At 42.6% G+C, this 20,520-nt stretch overlaps 1 protein-coding gene across 2 annotated transcripts in view; it reads right to left on the bottom strand.

Moving 5' to 3' along the window:
* Positions 1–4,788: 4,788 nt before the first annotated feature.
* The window catches only part of LOC121338800 (MLX interacting protein), a 44,600-nt gene continuing 28,868 nt past the window's right edge, over positions 4,789–20,520 (bottom strand). For both annotated transcript variants that reach the window (XM_041410045.1, XM_041410046.1), the window contains exons 10-17: positions 18,061–18,182; positions 17,156–17,342; positions 16,277–16,401; positions 13,690–13,788; positions 12,392–12,519; positions 11,277–11,400; positions 10,522–10,651; positions 4,789–10,042 (exon numbers count right to left, since the gene is read on the bottom strand). In XM_041410045.1, the coding sequence (XP_041265979.1) occupies positions 9,921–10,042; positions 10,522–10,651; positions 11,277–11,400; positions 12,392–12,519; positions 13,690–13,788; positions 16,277–16,401; positions 17,156–17,342; positions 18,061–18,182 (1,037 nt within the window). In that variant the 3' untranslated portion in view covers positions 4,789–9,920. The remainder of the gene's footprint in view (positions 10,043–10,521; positions 10,652–11,276; positions 11,401–12,391; positions 12,520–13,689; positions 13,789–16,276; positions 16,402–17,155; positions 17,343–18,060; positions 18,183–20,520) is intronic.

Here is a 20,520-nt window from a genome sequence, read left to right as displayed (position 1 = left end):
CCCTCTATGTCAGTTTGAAACCGTGCACGTAGATCACAATCAGTGAAGACACATTTGAATCAACTTTTGATGTAATCTTTCAAAAAAGAAAAAAACCCAAATTATCACTGGCAAAAAAAAAAAAAAAAAAAATACTGTGGGGGAGCCACTGACGCAGGACTCCACAGCACTTAAATGCAGCCTGGCTGGCCCCATCCACAGCACTCCAGGCAGGCAGAAGCTCCAGAACCAGCTCCAAAACCAGCTCCCAGCCAAGCCACTGCTGTCCCATCCCACCATGGAATGCAGAGCAGGTGGGTGTGACGTACCTTGCTACAGGCTGTAAGGTTGCTCTGGTTGATGCTCACCTCTAGCTCAGCCACTTCATGCCTATATGCTTTAAAAATGTATCACATTGCACAAAACTATTACAATTTGCAAAAGGCTATGCAGAAGATTGGGACTAATCATTGTATTCTCTTTCCTTTTGGTTTCCTCTCTTCATCTGAATGCAGAGATCAACAGATTTGCAATCTTCCTCTTCTGTTTACTGGTTCCTTTGGGCTCCATGGCACCGACAGAGACATCAGAAAGCAGAGTGACTACAGGAGAGAGGCAGAATCGCTTCACTACAGAGATACCAACCTTCGCATCAGTAATACAACAGAAAGCTCATGAGTTGTTTGAATTCTATGTAAGTGCACCATTTTCCATGTGCTGTGCCTATGTCTGTGGAGAAATCTCTTGAATTGTTATAAAACACTGGAAAGACCACCAGAAAAGAAGTATTTGGGTTAAAACCTAAAGTAGGGTCCTTGTATTTCATGCAAGAAGGAAAGTGTTCATTGTGGTATTTCAGGGCAGTTGGAGCAAGGGCAGCTGCAGAGAACTTGGATAGCTTTGCCTCAGCTCATTGCCAGCTGGGATCTTCCTGATTCCCAGTGTTCCTTCTTAGTCTGCTGAGTCCTGTTGGGCATCTTCTTGCAGGAATTTAGTCAGATCACTGGAAATGTGGTGAGAATTGCTTTGCCCTTCAGTCTGACCCTAGTGCTTGAGCACTTCTGCTAAAAATCCTGCTCACGTATCCTTTCCTTAGAAAGGAAATAGCTGACTGAACCCAGGTGCCAATGCCTCAGACAAAGTTCAGTTCCTGGGACTGTGTTCCCAAGAGTAGGTTGATAAAAATCAACATTGACATTTCCTCTGAATTCATTTTTGAAATCAAAACCATCTCTGCTGAAACAGCTGGAAACACACACTGGCTACACCAGATATCTGAAATAGGTAAATTTTGCCCCTACAGCAAAGAATAGAATCCAAGGCTTAGAAAAGCTGAGAACCAAGGCAAACAAGGCATGGGGATCTGCAAACTCTGTGCAATGCCTGCTTGATCAGAGGGATGGAGGTGTTAATACAAGATTGAAACACAAATGAGAAAGGGAAACCAAAGGATCAACAATTTAACAATTTCTCTCTCCTCTTCCTTGCCCACAGGACAAGTGCATCTCTGCAACATTCCACCCTAAGCCCCAGACAGTTATGTCCAAGGCCAGAGACATGGCAGACAGAATACCCACATGTCCAGCTTTCCAGGCAAACTGCTGTGCTTTGCACCACATCCTCAACACTCTGAAAACCCTGGGAGGTAACATAGAAACCTTCTGCAGCAAGAGCTCCAAAGGCGTGGTCCAGGACAACCTCAACCAGCTGAGCACCACGGTGCGCCAAGGCGCTGCCTTCTACACCTGCAGCAACCAGGACCTGCCCCAGGGCCACACCATGAGCCAGGCAGACACAAAAACCTACATCTGGTGGGTTTTAAAGAAATATGAGGACATCATGCAACTCACAGGAAAGCTGTACTCTGAAGGAGCCTTTTGATATGCTAGAATGAAAAAGTAACTTGAAGATAAGTCTCGGTAAATGAGACCTACCAGGGGTTATGGGATCAGTTTGATGCCAGGATGAACATTGATGATGTACTAGCTATTCTCTAGAACTATATAATCCAGTTTAATTTAATATTTAAAGGAGGAATGTGTTATTGAATGTATTTATTATAAAACTATTTATATTGTCTTATTTGCAACAGCATATAATAGGGATGGACTAAAGTGAGTCAATTAACCAGCCCTGACATATATAAGCAATCAGGAAAGTGTAATTTCAGTAATTTTAATGTTATTTATATTTTTATCTTGCAGTTGTTTTTCAAAAGAAAAATTGATTGTCAGCAGGCTGATTTTGTACTTCCCTCTCTACTAGTGAATTTTATTTATGAATTTATATAACATCTATTTTTATAAATCTATTTAAGCAATTAGTTTATATATTTATTTATTCATATTTTAAACTCTTATATTTTAATACTGAAAGGGATCTATTTGTTACTTAGTAGATGAATGCTTTTACTCATTTCATGTTACCACCTTTGGATAGAAACTGGAACTTAATTAAAATATTAAATAAAACAAATATTGCTGGATTATCTTTTTACAAATTCTTTTTTACAATATACTTTGCACTGGCCCTGTTCTGCTCAGACTTCTCCAGGAAAAGTGGGTTTGATATCAGCTGAGTTACACTGCCAGCCCCCCAAGAGTCTGAGGGGGGATCCTAGAAAAGCACTCAAGTTTCCCAAGAGGAACTGAGGGACCAAGCTCCTTGCTGGAGCCAGGGGAAGAATTCCTCCCAAACAGGGCCCATTTCAGACACAGCTGTGGAGATGTCACATAGTGGTGGCACAAAGAAGGCAAAACGCCAACCTCCTCTCCTTCATTTTTAGTAGAAAAAAGAAGAGTGGTTGGAAAAAAAAATAGTCACTGCCTGAGGTGGTGCTTATCCCCAAGGCTGAAGCAACACCTGCCTGACCTTTTCAGGTGGGTCAGCAAACCTCTCAGAGGAGGAAAACAGTCATACCCTGAGGGCTTAAACATCACCGCTGTGAAGGACTGACACAAACCACTTAAGCCTTGCTGAACCAGAGGATTATACAGGGCTGCTCCCTGTGGTTTCCCCTCCCATGCATGGCTTTTGTTTCACCTTCTAAAGATACAAATAGCGCAACAAAAGGGTTTTCCTTAGAAAGGGAAATGCTTCCTCAGCAGTGCTAACAAGATGCCAAAGTGAGTCAGAAGGTCTGTCCAAACGTCGTGGGAAGAGCTACCTGGGAAAGAAGAGATGTTCTTCCCCAGGGGGGAACACTCAGACAGTCACTGCAGAGAGGGAAAGGCACCAGCCCCAGGCAGAACAGTGAGAGAACACCTGCAGCCCTGTGGCCTTGCTGGTGCAAGGTTACCAGGGCTCAGATAAATCCTCCCCAGCCCTGGAGGGCTGCAAGCTGGGGAAACACCTGGGCCACAGGGAGCATCTCTGCTGTCATCATGATCTGGTCACCAGCAAAGACCTCCTGATGTGCAGTTCCCTTTTATCCTGGTTGGAAACAAAGCTTTTGAGGCCTATGAGGAATGAAAGGTTGGGATGGAGGAGCCACAGATGGGCTCTGTAAGGAGAGTCAGAAGGACCCAGGGATGTGATGAGTCTCATCTTTCCTGGGTTTGTTTCCATTTGGTGGTGGAAAGGCACTGGGGGTGTGACACACACACCTTGTTCTGAAACTGGAGCATGTTAAACATCTCTCTGGGTGACAACAGGGGCTCTTCTGGGTTTGCACACAGGGAACTTCCCCAACATCCAAATAACCACTCCTTGTCTGCCCACCTCCTGGAGAAAGTGCAGAGATGAGCTCCTGAGGGAAAATATAGGTTAAAATAAACAAATAAAAATCTACTGAGCATTCTATTCCATTCTTTCAGAAATAAAGAGAGCCCTGGGCTGTGAAATCACTTATAGCATTGATCTCTTACAGCAGTGATTTCATTTGGCATCATTTCCACAGAGCAAGTGTAGGTCCACTTCTGGCAGTGTTCAAAGAATAGCAGAGCCAGCCACAAAAAGAAACCACTTCACAAACTCTTTTGGCACTTCAGCTGAAGTTACAGCAGCCTCCCTGAAATCACCACTAAATCAGTAATACGGAAACAGTGCTCTGCAGCCACAGCTTCCCCCCATCACTGCAACAACTCTGGCATTTGTAGTGCTTGGTCAAGAGTGGAGGAAGGCTGAAGAGTTGTTTTACCACTGTTGAAATAGCACTGCTCTTCACTCCCACCAAAATGCTTTATGTGAGATCAAGCTTGTGATTTCTGAAAAATTAAATGCATGGTTTTTGAACCCTGCTGTACCTCCTGGAACCACAGGCCTGACTCATCAGAAGTTCTCATCAGAACCACCAAATCAAAAGAACCAATCACAAGGATAACATCAACCAGCACAAACTTTTTTGCGGTGATTTTAAAATAAAATCCTTCTTCTCACTCTTCTATTACCTTTCACTTCAACTAGAGCCTCACTGCTGCTTCCACTAGGCAAGAAAATCCAAAATACCAGGGAGGTGGCAACTGAAGCACAGACAGCTGGAGTGTCCTACCAGGGAAAAACAAAAATCAGTCATTAAAGGCAGATTTATTTATTTCATTTTTAAAATGAACTTAAGTAGCTCAGTGCCTAACACAGATATCAATGCCAAAAGGAGTCCAAACTTCAGCAGCTCCACAGAGAATACAGAGCCCTGCTCTGGGGATGCCAAACATACAGGTCCAAAGGTAACTCCAGCACTGTTCACAGGGCAATGAGCTCTTGTCACCTCTTAGAGCTGCAAAAAGGATGCCAGGTGTAGACCCTGGTCTAGGAATAATTCTGCTTACCATTTCCTCACCTCCAGTCAGAAAACAAAGGCAGTACAACCAGTTTCTTCCAAAAAATATCCTTTATTGTTTTGGTTGTAAATATAAAAAAATGCATTGCACAATTTAACAGACCTACTGAAAAGTGCTACATATCAACAGCACAACAGAAGTTGTCATGCAACAGAACAGGAAACCTAAGCAAAGCAAGAGCACAACCTGAAGTCCTCATACCTTCAAGCTTTTTTTTTCCTTTTTTCTTAACAAGAATGAATTCCATTCACTTAAAACACATTTAAATACAAGGTTAGAAGAAGAAAACAATATATTTATTCACTGTATTGTTAAAAGGCTTGTTCATAACATTGATATCTTTTGACTGAAAACCTTATTCATGTTGGAAAAGTTCAGATATAAAAATGTTCAGACAGTGGCTAGAAATTAATTCCATTATATACCAAAGGTGTGTTTCATTGTAACTGAAGATACTGTAATTGTAACTGAAGAACTCAAGTTTTACAGATAAAGCTACAGTTTGGTTCTACCACTTCTGCTCTACACAGTATGTGAACAGAAAATCCAACCAAGAATGAAACCAAAGAAAACTAGAGCTTTAAGTGATGTTGTGGGAAAAATATTGGGGTCCTGTTAAAAAAAAAAAACAAAAACAAACAAACAAAACCAAACCAAATAATCTCCTCTGCAACTCAAGTGTATAAATTAAGGAGTCATAGAAAAACTCCTGATGTCTCACCTAATTTAGAAAACTCCTAGAAGTAATCAACAATTGGCCATAGCCCTCCAAGACTGGTGTGACTGAATCCCTAAAGAACCTGAACTGGATGTCATCAGCCTTTTGTTTTTTGGTGGTTTTCCATGCAACAAAGGTGGGAAGGAACAAAAAAAAAAACAGAAAGAAAAAGAAGAAAACAGTGAAAAACCCATTCAATTTTCAGCAGTACCTTCTAGCTGACAACATCAAAGCAAGAACTATCCACTCCAGAAACTGAGAAAGTGAAACAGCCTTCAAGTAAGCATTATCTTACTGAACATTTCTGCAGTGAGCTTCCCTCTCCTGTTCTCAAACTCCTTTTAAGGTGTTTTGGGCTTTAAAAGCCAACAAAACTAAATTTACCTGTCCCTTCTACCACATGCGAACACAAACACACACACACAGAGGAATGTAAAAAAACCTGAAGATACAAAGGGATGCAGTTTTTCAATACATTTGACAGCCCTTTGTCTTTTCAAGGCATTTCAGATGTAGAGGTTGAAGTCCTTGCCTGTTCCTGGGTTTGGCAGAGATTATGTCCATGTGTGCACACGTGTTCCTGCACACGGCAGTGGAGAGGGGTGGAGGGAAGCAGGGAAGATACAATTTTTTCCAAACACAGAAACAGTTACTCACGACCTCAGTCTGAAAGAGTCACAGCAATGCCACACAGATAAAACCCTCTAAAAAGCCAGGGAAGTCCCACTTTCTCCTTTCTCTGAATTTTCCACACAGCATCATTTTAGGGGGAACAATGGATGACTTATGATTAATCAAACGCACTCACGACACCAAGATCTAAGGCACAGATGGAAACATTCTGGTAGCCCCCCCTTCAAGGAAGCCTTCCCCAGGGGTCTAGAAAAGCATGAAAGAACATTCCAGTCAGGTCATAATGGTATTAACCAAGAATCCTTTGGCTTTGTGCAGAGATCAGACTGTCATGGTGAAGTGTGCACTTGTCTCTGATCCTCCTCCTCAAAAATTCCTTCAACTCCAGTTTGCTCCTGGACCTTCACCCTTACTCTCCTGCTAAAAGGAGCCCAGTAACTACAACACAAGCTAATAACTACACCAGATAATGCCCCAGCTCTCCAGAATTTGTCTTTGGGGTGGGGCTATCTACAATATACCAATTAATATAATTTGAGGTCAGAAGGAACCGGTAGACAAACCCATTTTGACTTTGTGCATATCACAGGCCATAAATAAGTTATTTAGCCACTCCTTTACTGAGTGAAACATGTTGGATCTGACAGAATATAACTTATATTCAGTTATATGGGGGTTCTCCAAAAGTTTAGCACCAGACAGATGTGCAGCACCTGCAATTGTGTGCAGACCATAGGCACTGTGTGTTTGGCTTGCTTACTTTGGTGACACTGAGGAAATCAGAGTGCTTAAATTACAAAACTTTGAAAAAAATAAAGTATTTAAATACCTCCATGGGTAAGAAAGAAAGACTAAGGTGTTAAAACATAAATCAAAGTAGAAAACTATTCAGGAACTAATACATACGTGGTCCATCTCTTTCCATACCAATCTTTAGTGGTTCTACTGTTCAGATATGAGACATAAACCAGCTTTTATCCTCCTGTGTTTCCAAATGAAGTGAAATCATTGTCCTCACAAGGCTGACTGATAAAAAGAATTCTGATCTGCAATAACAGGGTGACAAGAACATATTGAATCACTGCTTCAAAGAGCAGCCACATCATTTCTGGTAATTGCACTAGTGGAAAGTATCTTTTCACTTTTCCTTTCCTCCCTCCTACACTCTTGACTAAGTAAGCAATACTTAAATATTTTTCTCTTTAAGATTTGCAGTTTTTTAATAGGGCTTTGAGTTTGTTTCTGGACCACAAATTGTTAAACAAGCACTTTCCCTCCAATTGTAACCAGCTCATGGTGCAATCTGATGGATGAGTTTTCCATCCACATCAAAACTGTGAATGGACAAAACTTTTGGCAGTTCAGGTGAATTACCCCTCCCTGTTCCTTTAAGGTTGCTTTCAGTTTCCAATCCATTCAGTGACATTTGGGATGTTAGGGTCTCAGTTCTCAGATCTCCCTGGGCCCTGAAGGATGATTGTACTGCACTGTGATTGTTGGGACAAAACTCCCACGTCATCGATACCAGAAATGGTAAAAATCACACACCATCACTGCTGACAAGCAGGAGAGGCTTTACAGGATCTGCTCATCTGTAAAGCTCAGCAAAAACACCAGCTCTTGGACAATATGCCTGCTGCTTTCTTGCTAGAAACCCACACATGCTTTTAACGCACAAACAGTGATGTCCTTTCCAAGGAAAGGACATAAGGGACACCCCCAGCTCATCACAGTTTAAAATGATTTTACTGGAGTCAAATTCACAAGTAGTAATAAAAATGGGAGGATTGAAAGCACTGATAAAAAAAGGATTTACTTATTTAACACTTCTTACCCAGATGTATTCAAAAGAATATTGTTTAACTGATTACAACATTATGAAAGATCTGGGAATGGATCCCTCCAGAAAATCTACTCACTATTTAATTACTATGACAATCTTTACACACCATTCCTTGGCTGAGACTTGGAATTTTGTTGCTTCTGTCACAGGGACACAGTTTTCCACATGTGCCACAAACTTCAAATTATATGTCAAATCTACTGTAAAGAAAAAGAAAGAAAAGCATGTCTCCCTCTGCCTGCACAGAGGAAGCTGTGTTGGTACAAAATGTGCCATTTTGCCTTCCCCTTTAGTCCTCAGTCCTTCCATGCAGGGAGAAGCTCACCTTTTGTGCCTTGTCCTTCCTACAGTGCTGCTCTCACAAAAGGAACTCTGCAAGGAAAGCCATTAGCTGCAAGAACAGAGGGCAATGGGGAAACAAGAACAAACCTCCACGTGCGCTCAGCCTACTCCCCAGGCCCATTTCCTTCCAAACTTTGACCCACCAAGAGGAGGAGACTGGGGACAATGCTGAGAAAAGCTCCTTTCCCCAAGGAGAACCTACTGAGCCCATTTCAGAGTGTGCAACCCCCAAGTGCTCCAGTTATTCCTCACTCTCCCACGGTGAGAGGCTGCACAGCACCTCCAGCCTGCCCTTGGAACTGGAAGAAAACTGCTCAAGGGAAGTGTTCCCACCGTTTGCATAGCTCTGAACAATCGGGATCAAGTCGTGAGTGGAATTACAAGGGTCATGGGATGATCCAGACTATGAACAATCAGCTGGAATGAACATCCCAGTGCTGTCCCAGGATGGACAATCACTGCTGGAACAGGACTCAGTTGACCTGCAGCAGAGCACAGTACGTGCTGAGATTGTCACAGAAAAACGTTATGCAGTATTTTGAGTTTTAAACTTATTTTTACATGTTCTACAATTCATGCAGAACAGAACCTTCAGATATACATATAGACCAGGCCTAGCAAAGTCCTTCAGGTTTTTCAGACGGAAGGCAAAAAGAAGCAAAAAAAAGACAAAGAAGCAAAGAAACTGACCGCAAGTTTGTGTGGTTTGATATAGCTTCTGAGATAATAAAAAAGCCAATTTTTTAACATTACAAACTCAATTCTTGTCTCTGAAGTGCTACTACATTTACCAATGGATGTGTTTTATATGTGCACATTTTGTGAGGATGGCAGCTGAACTGTGCAGTGTGCAAGAAAATAGTTCATTGATTGAACTGATATAAAATTAATGTATTTATCCTAATTGCAAAATTTATACAATCTAAAACTGCTTTATTGCACTTACTGCACAGCCTGCTACTCCCTTGCAATGGCTATATAAAAAAAATAAAAATCAGCTACTTTATTTACTAGAAAATAAAGCACGCCTTGAAACCGATCAAATGCAATGATACACTCATTAAAATAAAAATACACAAAACACAGCCTGAGATTTTAATTCTAGTATTTTTGCCATGAGTTAACATCACTGACAGATTTTTCTCCTCCTTTGGTTTTTCATATGATCCTGTTTAACAATTTTCACTATTCAAGTAAAACACATGGAACCGAATACCAGAGAACAAAATAAAAAGCACATTTTGCTTCATGAAATCAGAAGTATTTTTTCCCCTTGAAGAGCACATTCCTTGGTGTACAGGATTTACACTTCAGAGAACTGAGGGCATTCCATTAGTTGCATAAGGATGCATTGATGGAGATCTATTGCTGCCTGCAGGGCTCAAACCTGCTGAGTTTACCTGAGCTTGGTGTTTTTTCTCACTTGACAGAGCACAGCACAGCACTGGAGAGGAACCCAAACGTTCTGACAACGCTGCATCACCTGCAAGGCAGGGCCAGGTGCCCTGAACAATGTCTCGGGTGATGGAGAGAATCCTTTCTAAAGTGCACTGACTGGAGGAGCCTGGGCAGGCAGGGCCTGGCAGGTTCTCCACCCCTGGGACAAGCACCTCAGTGTCTTTGGTTGTTAGGTCTCCCCAGCTCTCTTGTTCACCTTCGTCACAGCCTCCCGCGCCTGCTCCGGCAGCCGCAACGGGTCCGACAGGATCGAGGTGCTCCTGCTCAGCTGCCGCAGGGTGTTCAGCACCACTACAGAAAAAGAAAAGGCAGGAAAGCATCAGGAAAAGCTATTAATCTGACTGATCTTTCTTCTGCAAAAGAGAGCACCCCTTGACAGCTATAAATGTAAACTAAATACTTGCTGAAAGGCAAGAGGGAAAGAATCGAGCAGTGATGCCCAAACAGAAGGTCACTCCAAAGCTAAATATAAATCCCAGAGGTCTTCCTTCATTAGGAGATAAATCACACTGCCAAACATACTCCAACTACAGTCAAGCTTTTGAAATTTAAATGTAGTTAAAGACTGTTTAAATTCTGGTATATTCAACAAAATTTTTTTCTGTCTTAACAGTCAGAAGAGGCTCTTATTTTTTCACTGAGCTAACAAAAAGGAAGCGAAAGCCACATTCAGCATCATGTGCTTTCTTTGCCTTCCTCTGACTTTTAAGAAATGCTATTATATTATACTTTCTGTGATCTGAAGAGCTGCTGGATGGAACTTCACTTACTTGGCCTCAGAACAGGAAGAGAACAGTGCTGATCCAACCAGGCCAGTGCAGTTTCGTTCAGATCCTTAAAGCTTGTTGTGGAAACCATCCCATTGAAGGACTCAAACAATGGCTTAATAATAATGCTGAACTGCAAACCATCAAATGTTAAGGGACACAACAAAGGAGGAGTTCAAAACATTCTATGGGAAAAGCTATGGCAGAGAAAACACTGGATTTCTAAATGGACTTCAACTGCCAGAGGGATTGCAATGTTTAAATAATTGTATTTTAAAATCTCTAACACTAAGACTGAGAACAAAATGGAACTTTAGTTCCTAGTGATATTCACTAATTTTGCAAAATTCCTCCACACTGACCTGAAGAGGAAAAAAAGGGGAATGTGCAAGTTTTTGAACAGCTTCAGTAACTGTAATTTTTCTTCCCCTGAAATCTTTGCTATTGTCTATGTGTGCTTCTCAAAAGACAACCAGAGCTGCAGTTACAGCAGAGCCCACAAAAAATTTCTTGCAGTACAATAACCTAGCAAGAAAACCTTGCCTCTGCATTGCATTTTACTTTGCAGCTACCTCCCACATGTTGAGGTGAACAAATTCTGCAAGAATCCACATCCACAAGCAGATGTGGATGAAAACTGAGGACCTTTGCTATTTAACTAACTTGGCTTGAAGTCACAGCATCAGAATCCCAAGTTCTTGGCTCTAAAAGTACCAGTACCAAAGCCCAAGTTGATCAAGGTTGGTATAAAAGGATACAATCCAAAACTTCCAGTTCTGCAGGGTCCTGCTTCTCACATACTCATCAAACATCTTCCTCATGTGGTCAAACCTTTGCCGCGTTACAGGAACCCCGGTAGCAGGGAGCTGCTGCTGGCAAGAACTGAGAAGATGTTCAAAAGTCAGAATCTCACCAAAAAGGACACACTTCTCTTCCAGACTAAACTGCAGCAGGAGAAAAGTGTGTATTCCTGGTATGTATCTCTGGTGGAGGGGCTTTCCAGTGCATGATCCCCCCAGAGTGTAACTCCTCCAGTCTGGAATAAAAACTGTTTTCCCAACAACTTTGTCTATATTCATGCAGCAAAGTAATTTATCAAGCTGCTACAAACACTGCTGGTTACAAACAACTAAACTGAAAACAAAGTGTAACACAGAGCAAATTAATTTTGGGCATCGATTAAGGACAAGGCACATTAGGAGTCAAGGAAAAATTTACAGTTACTCCTAAGCAATGTTACAGAAGAAGACGTAATGGAGATTCTTATAAAACAGACCAATTTAAAATAAAACCAAGCAGACTTCATTATATTTTGCAAGAAAAATAAAATTTGCTAATTTTAACATCATGCTTAAGCCCAAAATTTCTGCAGATGGAAATAAAGCCAGTGCAGTTGTCAACGTGCTTTGCAATAGTACATAATCATAAACCCACAGAGGAAACTGAGGCACTGGGAAGGTGAAGTGATTTATCACAGTTATGTTCAACTAGTGGCCAAATCCTGGAGCCCACATTCTGTGTTTTATGTACTCAATCACAATTTCCTATAAAAACTGACCACATTTGAGAAGAAAACTGCAGCAAAGCCATTGCGAAGAGTGAGAGTTCAATCACCAATGAGCTTTATAAAAATATCCTCACGGACTTCTTCTCAGAACTATTCTGACCTGACACATCCTCCCTGATGCTGCCACTGTTGTGCATTCCATGCTGAGAGCTTGCTGAAAATCCACACAATTTTCACCAGTGCCCATCCCACAGCAGCTCTGCTTGGAGCTGCTCTGTCCAACACCCATCTGCTCCCTGGTGTGACACTGAGCACACACTCCCTGCTGTTTGCTGCTGTTCCACCCCTGGAGCTCCCCGTTCTCACAGGATGGTGGCGTTCAGCTCCTCGATCTCCTCGCGGAGCCGCCTGGTCTCCTCCTGCATCTGGGTCCTCTCCTGCTGCAGCTTGGCGATGTACTCCACTGTCTTCTGGAGTGTGATGGCATGGCTGATCTAGGCCAAACACAGACACACAGCTCAGTTCCTGCAACAACCTGAGGTTATTATGAGTTTGTCCTTCTAACCTGCACTCCAGCACCTTTTAATTTTCCTTCAGCGTGTGTAAAAGCACAGGGTCAGGCAGAGCAAAACACTTCAGATACTCAACTCTGCGTTTCTCTAAATCCTCTTCACACTCCAGTACAGAGAAATGTGGCTGTAGGGGTTGTCTTCTTTCATAAATTACATTTCTGCTACTTTGTTCAAAGAAATATTTTAATAATTTAAAATGTTTTATTTCACTATCTGTCCTCTTAAAAATATTTACAGTTTTACTTAAGTAGTGAAGTATGTGCAACATCTCCAGACAGATTTATAGTGCTGGTAGAAGCACTGCTTTAAGTTGATAATATAAATAATTTAGTTTGGGAAACCTGAAGTTATTAAACAGAAGGACCCATCAAAGGAGATAATACTGTTCAGTTAGCAGGAACCAAAAAAAAAATCTGTACTTGAGAAATAAAATAACCGGACATTTCAGTAAAGCTGAGTTTTCAAAAAGGACTTCCTTTCAAATAGGCTAATCAAGCCAGGAAGTGAAATTCTGACAACATATCGCCTAAATTTCTGAAACTATAAAAATTATAAAAACAAATCAACATGCTACACAAAAAGCTTTCATATTTTGCATGTTTCAAACCCACTGGTATTTAAAGGACACAAAAAATTTTGTTGTGCAGATATATCTGTATTTCAATTTAGTGAACTAAGTTAACTGGTGTAGCCAGATTAAGTTTTTAGTTTGAACAAAGTCATTGGACAATAAGAAATCAGTTGGAATTTTTTGCTCTGTGAACCCAAGCACAAATGACAGGTGAAAGGGGAAAAAAAGGCCCTGATTCTTAAAGATAGCTGGGTGGTGTAAAGAGTCCTAATGAGATTTTCCAAATCATCTGAACTGACCATGCTGGGAGGCAGAGATCTCAATGGTGTAGGAAATCCTAGGAATTTACCTGAGCTTTACCATTCTACCTCTGCTCACTGCTGTGTTCCAGCAGTCTGTTCTCTGCTGTGCTCAGCTGACCACTCAGCAGTGAAATAATAAACTACATTTATTAACAAGACTTTTAGAATGGCTCTTTCTTACATTTCACATCAAAATGTAAGTGATGCTGCAGTACTTACCGACTTGGAGTTGGCTGACACCAAGCTGTTCAGAGCACTGAAACCAATCTTGATATTAGACCTTCTTTTTTGTTCTGAAAGATGCCTCATCCTTCGATTCTGCATAAATAAAATCAGCTCAGTCTATGCTGTTCTCCTTTACTGTGCTACTGCTATGATTATTTCAGCTTCTCAAATTCACTGTCATTTTTGTTGGCTTGTGACATTCACAGCCTCCCCTGGAATGACTCTCCAGAATCTTAATAATGAATTGACATTGTGTTTGTGGACCGACCCACCTCTGACATCTGCACCTATTTTAAGCATCACATGCCAGGATGGCAAGGAGAAAATCTGAAAGATGTATTACCTGGAGGTTCTAGACTTGTACAGTATGTCACATGATGCATATGCCAGCAAGGCACACAAATGTTTGAAAGATACCATTTGTCTGTGGAGTGCTTTAGCAGAAAGAAAAGGACACCCTACACATCTTTCTAAGCTGTGTCATCAGGAAGTAAAATATTGAGGATTTATATTAACAAAAGAACAAAGATCAGTAGACCCAGAACTGGTCCAGGCTGTGGTAGAAATACCTTGCAATCAGTAACAAAAACAACTGGCAGAACTTTTTAGGCACAGGACAATCCTGCAGCCCTTGGATCCCAGGGCTGGGGAGCTGCCTAAACCACTGACAGGAGCTCCCAAGGTTGGTGCCCAGAGAAAGAAAAGACTTTCCAAGCTATAAAAGGAGCTCTAGTTTCTGCTCAGGCTCTGGGAATACCAGATTATTCCAAGGCCTCTGAGCTGCCCAGGACAAAGGAGCAGCCGGCGGATCCCTTCCCGAAGCTGGGGCCACACCGCCGCCCTGTGGCTCCCGCCCAGCTCAGCTGGAGCCTGGAACAGCCAGGGATCATCCCTGGGATGGTTACACTTGTCACAGCCACAGCAGGGACACAGAAAGGATCCAGGAAGGAATAAAATTACTTCAGATATGACTCTGAAAATCCCCACTCCACAGAGACGTGTATGCCAGGCATGTGAAGGAGGTGCAGAGACTGTAACTGTGTAACAGCCCAGGGATTTCTTTGTTCTGAGTGTCTCTTGTAGCACCAGCCCAAGTTGTTCCTATTGCTGCACCACTCAATTACTGCTTTTTCATGGGAGTCTGCCACAGAAAACTTGGGATGAAGGAACTTCTTTAACAGAGTTTGCACTTTGAGAACCCGTTCCTTGAAGACTGAGGCTTTCTGGCAGCAGTTCACCATCACCCCACTTTATAATGGAGGAAAGCAATGTAATAAAGCAGTGAAGTGGTTGCCCAAAACCCCACAGAAAATGCAGGTCCATGAGCAGGACTGAGATTTCCAGTGCACTCCATGCTTTGCTAAACTGAAATAACCATGTTACCTAGCAATACAGAACTGTTTAATCTAACTAACAATACAGAGGAACAAAAGCACATACATCTGGAGCCTGGCAAATATCATTGTTTCTCTTGTCTTACTAGAGTTACTAACAATACACATTCAAAGCTATTCCTGTCAGAGCAGGTGTGTTTACATGGCTGTAAAGCTGTGTCTTTACTTTTCCATCTAGTGACCATTTTCCCATCATCAGCCAGCCCTACTAATGTGTTCCTTTGTTACCTTACTCTCTAGCAGCAGAACAGGCTATATCCACAGCTTGTGAGCTCTCATGCCAAGTAAATCCCTGCCATCTTTTACGGGTAACTTGCAGCATGGTCAGCAATGGGCAGTTCTGATTATCCTCTGCAACAGATCTAGACCTGAGTTTAGTCACAGGCTGTAGGTGTTAAACTTACCTTTCTGCCCTAGAGTAACCAAACTGCCAATCAACTCACAGGGTACACAGAGCCAGGGAAGCCAGGAGGGGGCTGGCACTTGCAGAACTGTTAAGTAATGCTCCCCCCCACAAGAGAATGAATGAGAGGGTTACAGCTGATTGTTCTGATGGGGTTTTCATGGAGAAGTTTCTCATATCACCACAGAAAGTGTTCTGACAAGGTCAGTTTGTGTGTGAGGTACAACCAGCACTCAGGTGCTATCTCTAGACTGCTGGGTTCTTACCCCAGTGATTCTCGAAGGGTTTTACAGGTGTAATTTGTAGAGTCTGTGGAGCTGCTTCTCTGTGGAGCAGCATATCATCACTGGAGACATGTAAGTAACTCAGCAGGTCAAGAACTCCCCCTCCAGCAATGACCAGAGCCCTGAAGACTGAAGAGCCCCAATAGAACAATGGCAAAAAGCCACAGTTTAGAACACTAAGCCTGAAACCTTTGACAAGTAAACTGACACCTGTCACAACACTCCTGTGAGCCACAGCAGGAACTGCTGTCACAACCATAATGACCTGCAGAGGTACAGCTAAGCCTGGCCCCTCTGGTGACACATCCCTGAGGAGCAGAGTAGATTAGAGTCTGACATTTTGGATTGCACAGAGCAGCACAGATGCAGCAGCAAGCTAAGCCCGACATGCAAATATGCTGCTGTCCTGAAGCAGAACTTTCTCTAGCTGTGCTCAGACATCAGGAAAGAAAAGTAGCTATGAAGGCAAAGAAAAGCCCCTCAAAGGAAAGGACACACACCTTAAGTGCAGCCACAGCAGGGTCAGTGGCAGGTTTTCCTGAGCAGCTGTTCTGAGGAGATTGTGGACTGGGGCTCTGCTCAGAGGTGCAGGGGGAAGCCTGGCCTGAATTCTGACAGTCCCGGCCTTCAGAAAGGAAAAAACACAAGACACATAAACAAACAACTTTCTGTAGCAAATATAACTGCTGAGAAGTTTCTACTAAGAAATGAACTGAAATGCAGTCGGCAACCAAATTACTCTGTTTGATGCAGCAACCACATGCTAGAAAACATCAGGACTGCTGGGAAAGCTTAGGATATCAGGTCACATGATACATCCTGAATAGCAAGATGTAATAGTCCTTTCACACACACATTTCAGCAAAGGCATGTTGGATGCACAGGCTGTGACTCCGTTGTCCTGCTGGGCTCCCCCATTTGTCTCTAAAGGCCTGGTGACACTTACAAGCCATTTACCACCAGAACCAGCCCAGGGAACACTCCATCAATGCACATGCAAAAGGAGTCTTTGCACTTACCTACAAGGATTGTGTCTGAGATCCTCCAGTCAAAATCAGAGCTATGACACTGAACAACAAACCTATTCAGCACTTCCTACACAGATGCCTTTCATTCCTTGGTGACTATGACAGCACATCCTTTTAGAAAGGAACCACTTACAAGAAGCACAAAATCACAGTTTGTGGGGATGCTGCACAGTCATTTAAGACAAGAATTGGAAACTACTGGATGCAACTGAAGCTGTGGGGTAGAAGGGCCTGAAAAGCTTTTCCTTCAAAAATTAACTAGGGATCCTCAAGGCCCACTTACACCTGCCTAGCCAACAGAAACACACTTCCATGTGCAGGGCAGAGAACGCTTCCAGCTTTCTAACTTACTAGGTGTAGGTGAGGGAACTTGTGAACTGCTACAGTGGGAAGGGATGTGCTCTCCTTTCACCAACACATCTTGGACTACACTAGGAGGAAAGAGATGTGAGACTGTGGACTGGCTTTGTTGACTACTTGGTGCTCGCTGTGCTGGACCAACCAGAATGTTACTACGGAACTCCGTCACCCCGGGAGCCTGGGAACAGCACAGAAACAGCACAGAGGAAAACAGAGAGAAAGAGAGAGCAGGAGGGGCAGTGGGAGAGAAGGGATGAGAGAAAGGACAAAGTGGGGGAAGAGATTAAGAAAGAGAAAGAGAGAAAGAGAGATTTGTTACCTTGCCTTTCACTAAAATTAGCAAATTAATACAATTATATGATTAACAATCTGATGACATGAAACAAGGGCTAATATATAAGGAATTGGCAGGCACCAAAGTCAGGCTTCTGGCAGGAGACCAGTATCCTTTCGTAACTTAAAGCAGTATTACAACACATCAACAGCATAATATACCAAAATCTATCTCCATCTTCCTGCACACAACACGGGGGAAAGCCACTCACACACCCAAGGCATGTTTTCCATTATGGCAGTGGAAAGGTGAGCTCCCTGGGCTCCTTCCAGCTTCTCCACAGTTAAAGCACAAACCATCCCCATCCACAGCACTGTGAATACAGGCTCCTTGGAATCTTACTGTTGTGTGAGACAGAGCCTATCAAGACTATAAAGTGCTTCCAAGCCCATGAAGTGGCTACATTAAAAACAAGCAAACATAATGCTGAATGCACAAATGCATACTTTGGGTAACAGATTATTTACTGGACTCGTTACCCACCTGAGCACACTATGGCTCTGACTACTTGCAAATAACAGGCCTAGAAAACAAATGTATAATTTTTTTTTCTTCTCCTTACTCTGACAATTCCAGCTGGTGCAATTGCAACATTAGACTGAGACGTGGCTGGCGTCAAAATCCCCTCTCTTTTTAAAGGTGCTGGAGTTACAATCACAGCTCTGGACTGTCCCTGAAAGGCAGCTGAAGAACACAATTCAGTTAGAATAGTTAATGATACAAAGAAAAAGATGGAAATTATTTTGTACGAAATAACTTGTCATTAAACATGGGCATGGATCAGTGGGTTTTCATTTGGTACTGTTTCACTGCAGTATAAAATGCCACCAGTCTTCCAATAATCTCAACCCCTTTAATTCAGTAAAAAGGACTTGAACACTCCAGCTATTTCTGAGTTTTCCAGCATCACTGTCACTGTTTCACAGTGAGTTTACAGAGATATGTAGTAGTTCAGGGAGATACAAAGTGTATTCATTCTGTCAGAGCCAGGTTTGACAGGAGGAGGACCATCTTCAGCTCTCCTCTTCCATCCACACTTTGGGGTCTCAGGCTTGCTCTGCTGCTCCAGGAAGGGTCAATGACTCAATACTCATGCTTTCTTGTACATGTATCTTAAATCCTTTCCCTCAGCACTTCAGCCTACCAGCTTCTTTCACTGTCTGGTTTTACAGCTGCTTTAGATGACACACAACCACAAGACAACCAAATGGGATTGGGAATCAGCATCAAAATTTCACAAAATATGCTAAAGAACCAAAAGTTCTAGAGTTTTGGGCAGCTAGAGGTAATTCTGAATAGCAGCAAATGTCTCCACATGAATCTGTGAAGATCTCCATGTAACCAATGCAGATGTGCAGTTACTACCACAGCATTCATGCTGACATTGTTCTTGCCCAGTCTCAACAGAAAATGACTGACCATCCTAAACTGTCACTAAGGGAAGAATCAAGCAAAGATTTGACAAACACAGCTTCTGTCTGGGTTTTGACAAAACTGTACCAAACATATTTGGCTTCACTCTTGGCTGCACTGGTTCAGCTCTCCTTTGTACAAATAAAGTCATGATGCAGGAGAAGTGTCAGCAGAGCTCAGGCCCTGCCAAGCTGCCCCTCTGCAGTTCAGCATTAGGACCCTGAAGGACACACACAGCAGGACAGGGAGACAGTGCAGGGTTATCCAGTGTCCCCTCCCTGACAGTGTCACCTGTGCCTGACAACTGTGTTTTGACTCAACTGGAGTTTCTGCACAGCCTCCATAAGAGAGGCCTGTGGATTGCACAAACCTTGTGCCAGCCCTTGCATGGCTCTGTCACTGACACAGGGAGTTCATTCTTGAGCATTCCCACATCTAAAGCTGGAATCACAACCTTTCCACTGTTCACTGACGTTCAGCTGGACTTATGACATCTGTATTGACCTCAAGAGCCTACTCTTACCAGTGCATTAATGCTGCTGCACAGGCTTGGCCCTTCTGACTTCCACATGTGGGGACCTGCAGCAACCAGCAACAATATTTAGAAGTCGCTTTACATGATTTATGTTTCTGTCCTACATATGCATCTTTTGCAGACTTTCCTCTCCAAATCAGCACATTTATCATGAAGTGGTGATAGCAGTGAAGTCTTGCACCTGATGAGACAATCTGTACAGATTTTTGGGTCCTTATACCACAGAACAGTTTTAACACAAGATATAACATAATTTGCTTTACAGTCAGGAGATGATTTGTTTGTCCTGAACACAAATTACAGGCATAAATGTCTCAGTTACAAGTACTGATGTTTATTCTGTTTCCAAAAATAAAGCTCTAGTATTTATATAAATTCTTGGATTTGTCACCTGAGCTTGATGTCCTAGTAGTTTAGGAACACCATGATCCCCAAATACATGCCACTAATCTAGATGAGAAACAAAGCTACTGGTTGTGATGGTCTAGAGGTAAACAGTGAACCACTGGGAAAGTAATATATGGGGTGAGGAAGAACCCAGGAAGCCCTGAGAAAAGCAGGAGCAAATGCTTTCTGAAAATGAGTTTCCTACAATTTCTACTAGGTGAGAAATGCATGTCTTGACGCTGAAGGTACATGGACTGCTGGTTTATAATGCACTGTAGATAGGAGCACTGCCATTAACACCCTCATGCTATTAATCAAGGACCAAATCGATCCCAGTGACATCCTAGAATTCCATCTTGGGTCTGTTCTTCTCTTGAACAGTGATTTTTCTCTTTTGTGGGTCTCTCACTGTCAGGCCCTGGCAGACACACCTACTCCCTAGTAAAGCCTGTTTAACATTACTCCCCCAGGCAGGCTTTTTCTTGAATTATTGTTGCACATTTCAAGTGGCTGAAGTCACTTGGCCCCCAGCCAGCGCAAGTCAAAAAACAGACTGCAATAATCCCAAGAAGAGCGTTCTGCCTGTCCTGCTCCAGCCTTGAGCTTTCCTACAAGAACCACCTCAAGCAACTCTTGCTCCTTATCTTCATTCTTTGCCTTGTGCAGTGCCAGTGGCTCCAAATCCCA

The sequence above is a fragment of the Onychostruthus taczanowskii genome, unplaced genomic scaffold, assembly GCF_017590055.1.
Source record: "Onychostruthus taczanowskii isolate IOZ18803 unplaced genomic scaffold, ASM1759005v1 scaffold32, whole genome shotgun sequence".
In the NCBI taxonomy this organism is placed as follows: Eukaryota; Metazoa; Chordata; class Aves; order Passeriformes; family Passeridae; genus Onychostruthus; species Onychostruthus taczanowskii.
The sequence above is the reverse complement of the archived record's forward strand: the minus strand, read 5'-3'. Positions and strand labels throughout refer to the sequence as shown.